The sequence below is a fragment of the Zonotrichia leucophrys genome, chromosome 1A (assembly GCF_028769735.1).
Source record: "Zonotrichia leucophrys gambelii isolate GWCS_2022_RI chromosome 1A, RI_Zleu_2.0, whole genome shotgun sequence".
NCBI lineage: Eukaryota > Metazoa > Chordata > Aves > Passeriformes > Passerellidae > Zonotrichia > Zonotrichia leucophrys.
In genome coordinates, this window is record NC_088170.1 from 48,367,950 (window position 1) to 48,380,861 (window position 12,912).

Genomic DNA, 12,912 nt, shown 5'->3' on the forward strand with positions numbered 1-12,912 from the left:
TCAATTTTTTCTACAGAATGGGCTGAGATCATTTAACAGCTGCTGCCACCATGCTGGTTACAATGTGCTCTACCACGCTCTAGTTATCTGCACATCTCAAATACTGCTTTTCTGCACTCAAAATGTGTAGGGATCATTCAGTTTCCACTCTTCTCAGAATCTCTGAAACATGGCTTTTCTGAAGGGAGGTACTCATGCTTGCTTTTATCAGTTCTAAAGTTACTCTTTTCTCCACGTGAAATCTTCTCCAGGAGAAATAGGAACATCTGGTTAGTTGACTTAGAAATCTCAAAATCCATTTAGTCAATAAATCTACTTTAAAAATATTCTCAATAAATTAAATCATGATGTGATCACCCACCAGCGTAGGCTTGTGTTAAGTTTTATGGTTAGACTGAACTATTTTAAGGGTCTTTTCCAATCTAAGTGACTGTAAGATTCTATGAGGAAAAAAACCAAAACAACAGAAACTTATCATTGACAACACAACTCAATAAATTGAAAAATTTGAACAATAAATTATTTTATCCTTAAAATGACAGCAGTATCATTTCTTTCCACCTGGCTAGTTAAGGAGAGATATTAGAAAGGACTTTAAAAAGATTTATTTCTATACATCCATTCTTAAGCCTACATAAATTAAGTAAACTTAAAAGTCTCCACTTTGAATTGCTACATATATCCATTCATTTGAGAACAAACTACAAGTAATGAAAAAGGACCATATATATATATATATATACACACATATATATATTATATAATAAAGTTAAACGCAAAAATCTTTCTCCAAAATTTTTATACATCTATACCTTTCAATTTTCGTATAATTTATTAAGGAGACATCAACACTGCTGTTGTGTGATTCTCTCATTCAGAGTTCATACACTCCATTTAGTGGGTGAAATGTGATGATTTGTACAACCAAGTACTTTTCACATCCTGTCAACTATAAATAGAAGAGCAACACTGTAACCTCTGTAGTACAGTTTTTATCTCAAAAAATAAAACATACTAAACAATTACAGGGTGCATATGCATATGTTTCTTTTTATTATTGTGTTTGCACAATTCTATCAAATGTCTTTCTTATTTGAAATTTTGACAATAAAAAAAGGAACCAAATTGCCCTTGCTGTCAGTAGGAGCTGTTCAGTAACCGAAAATCATTTGCTTTGATGCAATTTTAGAATAGAAGATGAATAAAGAAGAATTGGGTCAATTCTGATCTCCCACAAATATTAGCAAAGATAACTGCATGTAAGCCTGGAAGAACAGACCAAACATCCATTTAGTGAGGGGAGAATAATAAATCCACACAATATAACTAACTTGGATTCTTAATACTGCAGATAAGTTGAAAAAAGGAAAAAAAATCACCAAAGGGAAAAAAAGGTACTCTTTCACAATTTTAAAGGTTTTGGCAACAGGAAAGTCGCCAGGTGAAACTCAGGTGAAAAGTCCCAGATGTTTCTACAAAAAACTTTAAAAAAACCCCATAGCAGCTAGGAAGCAAAGACAAAATATATCATTTGGAACAAAATAAAAACTCCTCCTTCGCTATGCCTGGTAGCAAAATTAACCTTGAACATGTGAGAAAAATGTACACTAGCTGCAGATTTTGTATCCTAACTTTAGTGTTATTTTTAAAATATTTCAAAAGAATTATGAAATAGCCTATGTACTATCTGGAACACTTGATCAGGGGTTTGTAATTGTGTCACTAATAAATATTCCATTAAATAAAATCACAAAGTACTCTTGAAAGCAGTGGCTTTAATGGGACTTTGGTCCATGTTCTACTCTGAAATAAAATTCTGACTTTACTACAAATTAATGGTATATTTGCCATTGGTCTTACTGGACTTCATCTTTAGTGTCCAAACCAGCATAATGATACCACCTGCAATATAAGAATCTGGAGGGTTTTATGTAGGTAGAAAAAGCTTTAGTAATGTGCACTGGACTTTTAAAACAAACTGCTGTTTGAGAGCCTTTTGGTAAAGGTCAGAAAATTATTTCTAGGAGTTTGTATCCATGAAATTCATATCTGTTGGTAACACACCTGCTGCATTTCATAGATATATTCATAAAATATGAAGACAGATGGTTGAAAGGCTCAGAAATGCTTCTTCCTTAATACAGAGGAGGATTGGGGTCATGAGGAAAGAAAAAAAATATCTTTTAACTTTCTCAGGAGAGCCTAGGTAACAAATGAAGGCTATTTCATTTAGTTCAAAAATAAAAACAGTTCATCTTATTTCCCAAGTAACCATACTATTCTGACACTATCTTCCATCATTTTCACTGCTGCTGCACAAGATCAAAACCCTGATGACAACCTATTTTTTGCTGCTTACTCCCTCTAGAGTAAGTTCTTTCTTTCAAGCTCCTATTGCCACAAAAGATCTTTAGTGTTTCACAGAATATGGGGTGATAATATCTGGTACCTTTTTATATGAAGGGATTGGAGAATTAGAATGGCTGTTCCTGCAGAATGCTACCAATTTTTTGTGTTTTGAATGCTTTCTGAGTTCAAAAGTTCTGCTCCAAGAAGTATTGCTTATAAATATGCTATAGTATGATTTTGGTCATATAATCTATATATCCCACTTTCAATTTCACATTTTTAAGAAGAATGCACTTGACTTAATTGAATATTACAAATCTATGAAGTAAGCTTTCACTAGTTTCCATGGATGCCATACTAGATCTTGGTATCATTTACCTGTATGTCCATTCGTAGCAGCAGAATACAAGGCAGAATAGCCATCTTCACAAGAGTAATTAATGTCCAGTCCTTCTTCATTAAGCAGCATTGATAATAAAGTGACATTTCCCTGGGCAGCAGCTTGGTGAAGAAGGGTGGGCCTGCCACCCAGGGGGACAGGACCACCACTTGTTAACAAAGGGGTTAGGGAGGAAGACCAGCCTGTGAGTTAAAGCAACAGAAGTTAGAGACACATAAATAAGCCCCGCATTTTCTGTGTTCTTTTAAGTACTAAAAAGTATCTTCAAAATGACTGCATTTGTTAGTTTAGCAAAAGTTTTGTGATGGTGCTTTGTCTACACATTAGAAGGTATTCTGAAGAATAAAAACTGCATTGAGGGGTGACACTTGTTAATACAAATGAACAGGACCTCATGACAAAAGGTCAATGTGAAACTTGTGAATGGTAGTAGCATGTGGATGTCTCAAAAAATTTATATTATCGAGGCTAACAGAAGTTTTAGAAAAGTTTTTAATTCATTTGTAATATGCCAGGAAGATTTTTTAAGTATCTGTAGAAAAGTTTTCGAAATGAAGTACTTATTTTCATATGTAATTTTATCCTCCTTAGTGCAAACTTTAGTATTTATATATTTGGTATTTATATAACTCACATGTAGTTATAAAGATTAATTGCACGGAGAGCCCTTATTGACTTCAGGCGCCTTTCAATAAGTTTGAAAAAACATGCAGAAATCATTTACACAAATAATACAGAAAAAAAAATTTATTATTGAACTCTCCATTAAGGTAACATTGCTTTTACTTTGTGATACTTAAACATTATAAAATGCTTCAGTGGGAATGAATAACAGGTTATACAAAATTTATGTATGAAAGCTTTCACTCCATTAACAAAGAATATTCAATCCAAAACTCTGAAAGCTCAGGCATTGTGGTTAAATGTTCTGTTGACTACTTATCAGCTTTAGTAGGCACTTTGTTAAGAATATGAAGTTTGCTGCATAAGGCATGGAATATTTTATGCATCCTTCCTTGAGCAAAGACTGCAAGAGAAAATAGGAGAAAGGCTGTTTTTTTTAATATATATTTTCATTATTACCTTTAGAAAATACACATGAGGCTGAAATTTGATACAAAGCAAGATAAAGCAGCTTTTAATGCAGTTTTGCAATGCCTGAGACTGAAGAGTTGCAGGCCATTAGCTTCAGTTCCATTCAAGCTGGTAAGAGCTATCCAACATCTCAAACTAGAAAAAGTATGTGGCAGTAGCAGTGCCATGCTGGGATGGTCTGCTCCACATTTTGGAAAACAAAATGAAATGCAGAAATTCCCAAGAGAATTCTACAGAAACAATGGACTGGGTACCTTGTAAGATCTCAATACATTTTAATTAACATCAAGACTTACACAAGAATTCATCATCTCAGTAATACCAATGAAGAATACATCATTTGATTCCAGTTAAAAAAGAAAAAACCCAAAAAAATGTTTGGAGTATTTTCACATTTGTTTCTAAAGTAAGCTAAATTTGTCAATTTAAATTAAGTTTACTAGTGAAGTATCTAAACATATGAACATATTTTTAGTATTTTCTCAATATTATTAGCTTATTATTAAACTTATTTTTTATATTCACTGTAAGAAGCCATCATTGCAGCTATGAAATTACCTTATAAATCCAAATTTAAACAAAAAATAAATTGTAAAATTAACTTAATACATCTTCTTATAACTTCAATTCTGAAGCTGCCTTCTGACTATTAATACTCTTAGTAATACCTATTTCTCCAATACTTTTAATCAGAGGGGTTTGAGGGTTTCTGAAGTTTATTAAAAAACCCCCAAAAAGCAATATATAAAGTAAACTGTATGCTTTAAGTGGCAAAAAATACATTATCTTCAACTTCCACCATTTCAGAACAGTTAACTCTAACAAAATTCCCAAAGGTCCAAAGAAAAACTTGTAGTATTCCTTTCTATTGTGAAAGTGGTTTTATTTTTCCAGCCTTTTGTTGTTCTTTGAAATTAACTGTACTGCAGCTGTTGCTATACATATATTTATGTTTTTAAAATAGTACTTCCGTAGATTTTACTGTCTTCTTGTGGTAGTTAACTGATAGTGGATATTGTTAAGGTGGCACTACCATTACTAAAATTGTTTATCCAAGTAACACTGGAATTTTGGTAATATGAATAGCATTTTGAGTTTCCTTTCCTTTAAAAAAAAAATGCAATTTTGGATGTAGTTTATTTGCTTGTTTGTTTGCTCTTGGAGCATCCTTAAGAGAAATGCCAAAATGAACGGAATTTTTTAATGTCACATCTTAATTTTCATTTCAGCTCCTTGAAAAGAAAAATATGTTGTAATTCAGTGATGAAATTAATTATACTAGGTTAGTATTAAATGAAAACCTTCTACTGATAAAGATAAAAAAATAAGTAATAAATCTAACTTTACATTCTATTATCAGAGTGAAGCAGTATAATAAAATTCAACTCATCAGTAAAAATGCACCAACATTAAAAGATAACAATAAATAAGGGACACCATTATAGACTCAAAAAGTTAGGAAATGTGAAGCATCTGTGAAAGCTGGTAGGGCATGCAGTGATGAAGGGCAGAGGGACAGACAAAAACAGCTTCTGGCATCAGCTTCAGAATGTGAGATGGTTAATTTCAGAGCCTAGCTCAGTCCTTCACCCCCCGCCACACACACTTTTATCTTCAAAGCCAATTGTAAAGAGAGAATAAATCAATCATTATAGAAATGAGCAAAATAAAAAAATATATTTCATTCAAGAGTGACACAGAAAGCACAGAAGTAAGAAGAAAGTGAAAGCAGAAATCCCAGGGATATGGTAATCCAAACGCCTACATTTGTTTCCATTTTGAAGTCTTACAGCCATTGAACTGCAGAAATCCAAACAGAGCAGAAGCATTCTGGCACTGATTCAAAGGCTGCTGAAGTTAATGAAAACACTGCCACAGATTTTGAATCAGGCCATAAATGTTCATTGTAACGTCTCTATGTGCAGTCTGCTTAACATTAATGATGAAGGCCCATGTCTTTTCCTAGCAGGGATGAAAAGAGCAACATGTGGTACAACAGCCACCTCTGAAAGAAGATACAGTCACATTACTTTAGCAGAATGCCTTAGTGACACGGATCAGAGCTCCCATTTAGAGCTTGCTCTGAATAGTTCCTTTTCTTAGAACCAAGACACTTCCTTACTGAAAATCAGGTTGTTGATATGTTCCTGTATCAATCTGAGCTCATTAGGAAACCCTATTAAAATTAATAAATATAATACTTTAGTGATTACGTTATTATCAAGTTTTCTGACTCCACAGTAAGAAGAAAGAAGCATGAATTTACTGACCTACAAAAAAGGTCAGAATCCTAAAAATGAAGGATTCTGTCAATGTCCTTTAATATGGTAAAATTTTTGTTGTTAAAAATATTAAAGAATTCTGATTGAAGCTCACTACTTACTATACAATAAAATTAACAGGATTTAAACATGTTCTTATTTAACTGAATGCAAAACTGAAATCCTAAACATTTGCTGAAAAAAAGCAAATAAAGCATCTTAAAATCAACCAGATCATTAATAAAACTAACTGATTCTGTGCCTAGAGGATATACAAAGGCAGATATGGGAAGGAGGTTTCAGCAGTACTTGTAGTTTGTTAGATGTTTCTCACCTCAAAGAAAGTCATACTTAAAAAGGAGGTTGAAAAAGGGAATGAGTGGCATGAATTCAGGTACTACTGACCACATTATCTTAATAAAACCAGTGTTATTAAATTAGGTTTATCTTTTTATTTCCATATATATTTATAAAATATATTTTTTTCTTGGCATGTAATTTTGAAAGAAGTGTTTTCCATACTTGCATAATATCCATTGCTCTAAATTTAGTTAGTTCTGCAGTTTGCTAGAACACTTGGCCAAAACAGATTAAATTGCCTTAAAAACATAAAGAAAATGAGATTGAAGAATAAGTGCAATAAAATATAAACATTATTTTGGGTAGAAGACAAATAAACTCCTGAATATTTATGTGAATACTGCAGATCAAGTTATTAAGGTTCTTTGAGCCTGTACGTAGCCAGTAAAGGAGATACTAAAATAACATCTCTATATAAATAAAATAAAATTTAAAAAAGTAGCATACAGCTAAGTAGAGTTTAAGCAATCTTTCTCAGAGAACTTTGGATCATGTTTCCCATCTGCAATTGCAAATATTGGTGAAAAACAGTGTCATTTACAAAGTACTAAGATGAAATGTTCAGAGCAAGGATTATAATGGAATTAAATCAACAAATATTTCCATGCCTCCTCAAAAAAAGTGAAGGGAGTTAGAGAAAGCAAGAAACCTTAAAAATTAAAAAAATCTAACAATTTTTGACAATAAGTCCTCTCTGTGAGAATCTTCTCTGAGAATGGTCACACATTTCGTAAGAAACACAAATTAAGTATTTGGGGGCAGAGTTTGATAGAAAAGAATTACTGTTCTCCTAAGAAAAAAGTTAATACCTCAAAGCACAAACTAAACTAATTTCATTTTTAAGGTATGGGATTTATTCTTCTAAAGAATAATCAATAACTACCTTAAGTGATTACCAAATATCAGATAAATAATGTAATACTAACTGTTACATACACCTAATTCATGCTGATAGGATTTGTGGAATACAATTTCTTGCTTACAAAAACTATTCACTTGGAAGCTGATTTTCCAGTAATTTATTCTATGTTCACAAAATCTTAATTATTTTTTTAAAGAACTTGAAAATTCTGTTATGGAGCCTAATAGCACCTGAAGGCAAATTAAGCTCAGAAAATATTTGAAATACTGGAAGACTAATAATCTATCTGACATGGCAATCAGACTCATCTTGGAATATGAATTTAAGATGAAAATTCAGGACATCCATATGAAAAACAGCAAACTAATAGGCAGTCATCACATCCCAATGGTGTTGACTGAGGAGCAGTAGACAAACAGAAGGATAAGATTTCTGAGCTGATACTTTTATGGCACAGCTCAGAAAGGAGAGAGGATTCTGACAGTATGGTGCAACAACCAAATGTTGAAAGGATGTGTAGGTTACTCCTGATACATGTAGAAAGTCTTCAATGAAGTGGAATGAGAATAAAAATTGCTTAATAACAGGAAACTTGGAATCTCCTCACAGAATTTTGCCACACACAGTTTTTGGAGTGGCTTCCCCAGGACAGGTGCTTGAGTTCAACTCACTTATCAGCTAGTGGTGCAGCTACCAAGAGAAAGGGGTTGGTTATGTGTTGGAAGCATTTCAGCTGTGTAGGGCTTTTATGCCCTCCAGATGATGATGCAGGGACTAGAGTTATGAGGGACTCCAGTACCATAACTGAACTAGCTGTTGGAAGTTTGAGACAATTCAAACATTCTTCAATGCTGATGAAGGTCTAAAGTGTTCCATAACGGAGTGTTCTTTTTTTTTCACTGCAGTGCAAGTCAAACTGAAGAGGAGCTTCTACCTAATGTTCTAGCAGGGAAATATGTTAATAAAAAGCTTTATAGGAGATCTACACACTGAAATGTAGATCAGTATTGTCTTTGTTCACTTTAATACCATCAGTAAGATTCCCTGAAGCTGGTGGCACATTAGACACACCAGTAAGTCCCCACCAAAACACAAGATGAGTAGCAGATAGACACACTGACTCCAGACTTAAGATTCTCAACAGTTAGATTTTAACTTTCTAACAGCAAACTTGTGCCCAAATCTGTTGAAGTAAACCTGTGAGATGCCATGCATGAGTATTAACAAAGCCTACAACCAAAAAAAGAACTATAGAAAAACAGAAATAAAATGAAACATATTCTATAGGCATGCAGTGATATATAGGAAAGTGCACTGTTATACAGGCAATTACATGTCTTAATGTGCAACCATCTACAGCCATAGCCGAATACCACAGCCCCAGCTATTCCCTGTTCTTTAAAAGATTCACACAGAATAGAAATACATATTCCATAGAAGATCCCCTGAAGAGGTAATATTCAAAACATAATTTAAGACTGAGAAAGCATTTTGATGTCTAAAACACTAGCACTTACCAAAAAATAAATTTTAAAAAATTTAAAGGAATTTGTTTAATACACTCTAATCTGCAGCTCACTTACTCTAAACATTAAGCCTCTTTAAAAAAAGCCTTCTATATGGAGACTTCCTTGAGGAAGGAAACTTATTTATGACATTACTAAATCAGCAAAAGAATTCCCATATCCCTGGAATATGGAAAAAATACAAACAAAAATTTTAGCTTTTAGAAAGTAAGAAAGATAAAGTTACAAGATAAATAAAGCAAATAAGACATATAAGAAAACCAAAACATTGTTTTTGAGGGAGACAGTTTGTAGCATATCAATCCCTTTACCTGATGCTGTTACCAGGAGGCTGTCTGAATCACATGGTCTACAGGATGAAGCACTAACAGGGTTTATGGAGGAGCTACAGGCAATGGTGGTGGGAATGACAAAGGAATTTTCTGAACATGCAGGTTGGTTCAGTCCAGGAAAGTGGGAAGGCCAGGCACCCACCTGAGATGAGGCTATGGCTGGTATGGCACAGCCTGCAGGTGCCACAGATAAATCTATAGCAGGTTTTGGTGGCAGCTGAGGTGAGGACTTAGAAATAATTTCCTCATTTATTACCCTGATTCCTTGTTGTGAACTTGAAAGAGGTGAGGTCATGGTTTTGTTGTCAGTTTTTGCACTGGTATTTGGGGATCGATTGCTATCCATTAAAACTTTAAGCTGTGGGTGTGGTGGAGAAGGAGCTTGTGAAAGCCCTGGTTTTTTAGGAGGAATTGGTGGAGGGTTTCCTCTGTCAATTCTTGATACACTTGGAGTCTTTAAAGTAATTTTACCAACCGGGGTGTAAGTGCCAACTTCCCCTGAATGTGACGTCCCCGGGCGCGATGGAGCGCCGCTCTGAGGGCCTGTAAATCTGGAAAGAGCTTGGGTAACAGTGTTCCGAGCTGCCTGCTTGGCAACAAGGTTGTCACGACTAGTTGGGGATACATCCCTTGAGGGAGGGCTTTGGGTTGTGTTTCCATTTTGGTCTTGGTCATTCGTATTTGCCTGAAATCTAAATCTAGCTGCTTGGACTCTTGGGTTTAGGCCTGGGTGGCCAGCAGTGTTGGCAGATGGTGAATGCAGACTGTGTATAGATGAAGAGAGCGAGGAATTCTGAGCTGTGGCAGTTGGTGTGGTAGGGGTGCAAAGGGAATTACTGTTTGAAAAAGGGGAAGTGCTACTTGATAAATCAGGGGATAAGCCTGTACTTGGTCCATTTTCTTCAATTCTGTTTTGATTCTGTGCAAGAACAGGAGTTGTGGGAGGGACAAGTTCACTAGATGAAGATTGCCTATCAATGACAGGCTTCACAAATGCTGCATTGGTACACACATTCATTTTTGTATTGCCAGATACTAGTGGGCTCACTGTAGAAGGCTTTATAGAGACAGTCAAAGGCAACTTCTTAGTGTTTTCTACACTACTGTCCATCATTACAGTCTCTGTTTGACAAGCAACAGTTCTTGAGCTTGGCTCTTCTGTTTCAACTGAAATAGAAACAAAACTCCTATCGCTATTCTTCTGAGAAAGATTGGCTTTACTTTCATTCTCCTTTTTTAATTGCTCAATCATTTTGATCATTTTATCTCTTTCTTCTCTGAGGTCACTGGTATGTGTTTCCTCTTTGTGAAGTTTGGCACGCAACTGCTCTCTCTCTGTGTCAAATTCAGACAGCTGCTTTTCCATTTGAGCTTCCATTTGTGTACTCCTTTGTTTCTCAGCTGCAAGAAACTCCTCCAATTCAGTAGCCTTTTTCTTTTCCTCTTCAAATTTTGACATCACTTCTTCCAATTTCTGGGCTTCTTCTACAATTCTGCCAGACAACTGCTTACACTCTTTCACTAGCATCAATACGACATGCTTATTTTTTCCACGTTCTTCTTCAAGGCGAGCAGATAGTTTTTTGTGCTCCAGCTCAAGATTCTGTAACTGAAATTTTTCCATTTCCAACTGTAAGAAGACAGAAAATAATTCTCACTAACAATTCTCATTTCATAATAACCTAGTATTAACCTGACACTGATATTTTAATCCTTGAGAGTATGACTAAAATGAACCCAGGAAGGTGATTTGTGATATCTAACACAAGTGCATATAATCTCATACAAGCAAAACAAAGAGAGCCATATCAGAAGAGCAATTTAGAAACTAAGTAAACTCTTGATTTCCTCCATTGACAAGAGAGAGACTCTCCAAAGTCGTTTAATGCTTGTGATTCCTGAGTGATGGAGCTACCTGTTCTCAAAACAATTGATATAAGACGTAACATAAAGCCATCTTAGTAAAGGAACCATACACAAGTAAGAGATGAGGTTTGCAAAAAATCTTTGAGGACAGAAATGACAGGGTTAGGTTTTATCTCTTCCTCCAACTGAAGGAGATTAAGTCCATCATAAACATAACTGGTATCCTGTATCTTGTTTTAACATTTATAAATAAGACAACTTTTTGGCACAGGCAGACAGAAAAATTTTCCTATACTTAATAATAGTAAAAAGTCTCATTGACATCAGTGATGTACAAGCTGCTATTAACAAAATGCAGATAACAGATAAGAATAATTTTTCCCCTTATTCATATAACCATTGCCTCTAATTCATTTTGTCTACTGTTTATGCTTTTATTCACAGACCCTCTTCTAGAAAAGCACTGCAAAAATATGGCAATACACCATTTTATAGAACACCTATGAGGAAGAAATCATTGTGGGAAATGATACCTGCATTTTAAAGATCATCTTGGTTTCAAATACTTCAAAACCAGTTTAGCAGTAGAGGGGCTGCACTGGGGTTTTAGAGCTTAAACCCAGGTTGACACTCTGCACAATGCTTTTCACAAAACAACAGCCACTCTTTCTTAAAAATGTCATCACAGACTTATAGAATGGTTTAGATTGGAAGGGGACCTTGAAGTTCCAACCACTCTGCCACAGGCAGGCACACCTTCCACTGGACCAGGCTGCTCAGAGCCCCAAAAATCAGTGCTAAACATGAAAAATGATGTATGGTATTATCAGTCTTTGCTAAACAAACTGTATCAGCAGTAATATCTCTTCAGTTCTGTTAATGCAAATACAGCTGCAAATTAAATTTAGAAATATTATAATGACACTGTATTTAGGAATGGTCTGAGCATAGCTTACAAGTGAAAAAAATCTTTATTTTTTCCTCAGTGATTTCACTGCATTTCAGTGGATCCAGCATTTGCATGGTTCACTTGAATTTCAAAACAAGGAGAGCATCCAACCATTTCTTTTCTTTGTTAAAACAGGTATAAAGATCATGAGAAATGTATATAATTTCTAAAGCTTGGATATGTATAAATATTAATAGTGAAAATACTTTTTGTCAAACTTTCTATACTTTATTATTCTGCTATTTTATTTTCAGATGAGCTTCTCATTCTATAAATTAAGTGTTGTGAAATTATATTACTTCCAAATAATTACAAACAGATTTCAATATTTAACTGCCATGAAATCAGCTTACCATACTATAATAATACCTGACTTGTAAGAATTGCATCTAAAGGACGACTCCTTAATAAAAATGTAAATCCTCCATTTGATTTCAATATACAAAAGCAGCATTATTTTCTCATTTTACATTGTCTCCTATGTCTCTCTCTCCCTCCCTTTTGTTCTTTTGGCTGCATCCTCTCAAACAGGGAAAAGCCTCTGAATATTTACATGGTATTTTTCCCTTTAGATGACAGATTTGGAACTAGCTGCAATTATTTATGAGTTTACAAACTAAGCAGAACCTGATTTTTGCAAAGTTTACTATATGCTTACACTATATCATATCAGTAATATAAACATCTGGAAATGAGTTCAAGAAGGATTTGAAAAGTGGTGAAAAAGGATACTGGGGAAAAATATAGTGTCCCACAAACAATTAACCAGCAAAGGCCCTTCAGAGGTGAGAGACAGCATACCTTGTAAGAAAATGTTGAGGAAGCTTGGCTTGCATAGTTTAGTGAAAAACAGAGAGATACCCTAACAGCAACATCCGTTTGAAGGGCCCTTACAGTGATGACAAGAGTAAA

At 34.6% G+C, this 12,912-nt stretch overlaps 1 protein-coding gene across 2 annotated transcripts in view; it reads right to left on the reverse strand.

Moving 5' to 3' along the window:
• The window catches only part of CTTNBP2 (cortactin binding protein 2), a 79,174-nt gene that overhangs the window by 33,142 nt on the left and 33,120 nt on the right, over positions 1–12,912 (reverse strand). The window contains exons 4-5 of one of the 2 annotated variants that reach the window (XM_064702690.1): positions 9,165–10,815; positions 2,728–2,931 (exon numbers count right to left, since the gene is read on the reverse strand). In XM_064702690.1, coding sequence (XP_064558760.1) covers positions 2,728–2,931; positions 9,165–10,815 — 1,855 coding nt within the window. Of the gene's footprint in view, positions 1–2,727; positions 2,932–9,164; positions 10,816–12,912 lie in introns of those variants that run through there. The other variant, XM_064702691.1, reaches the window with a different exon arrangement.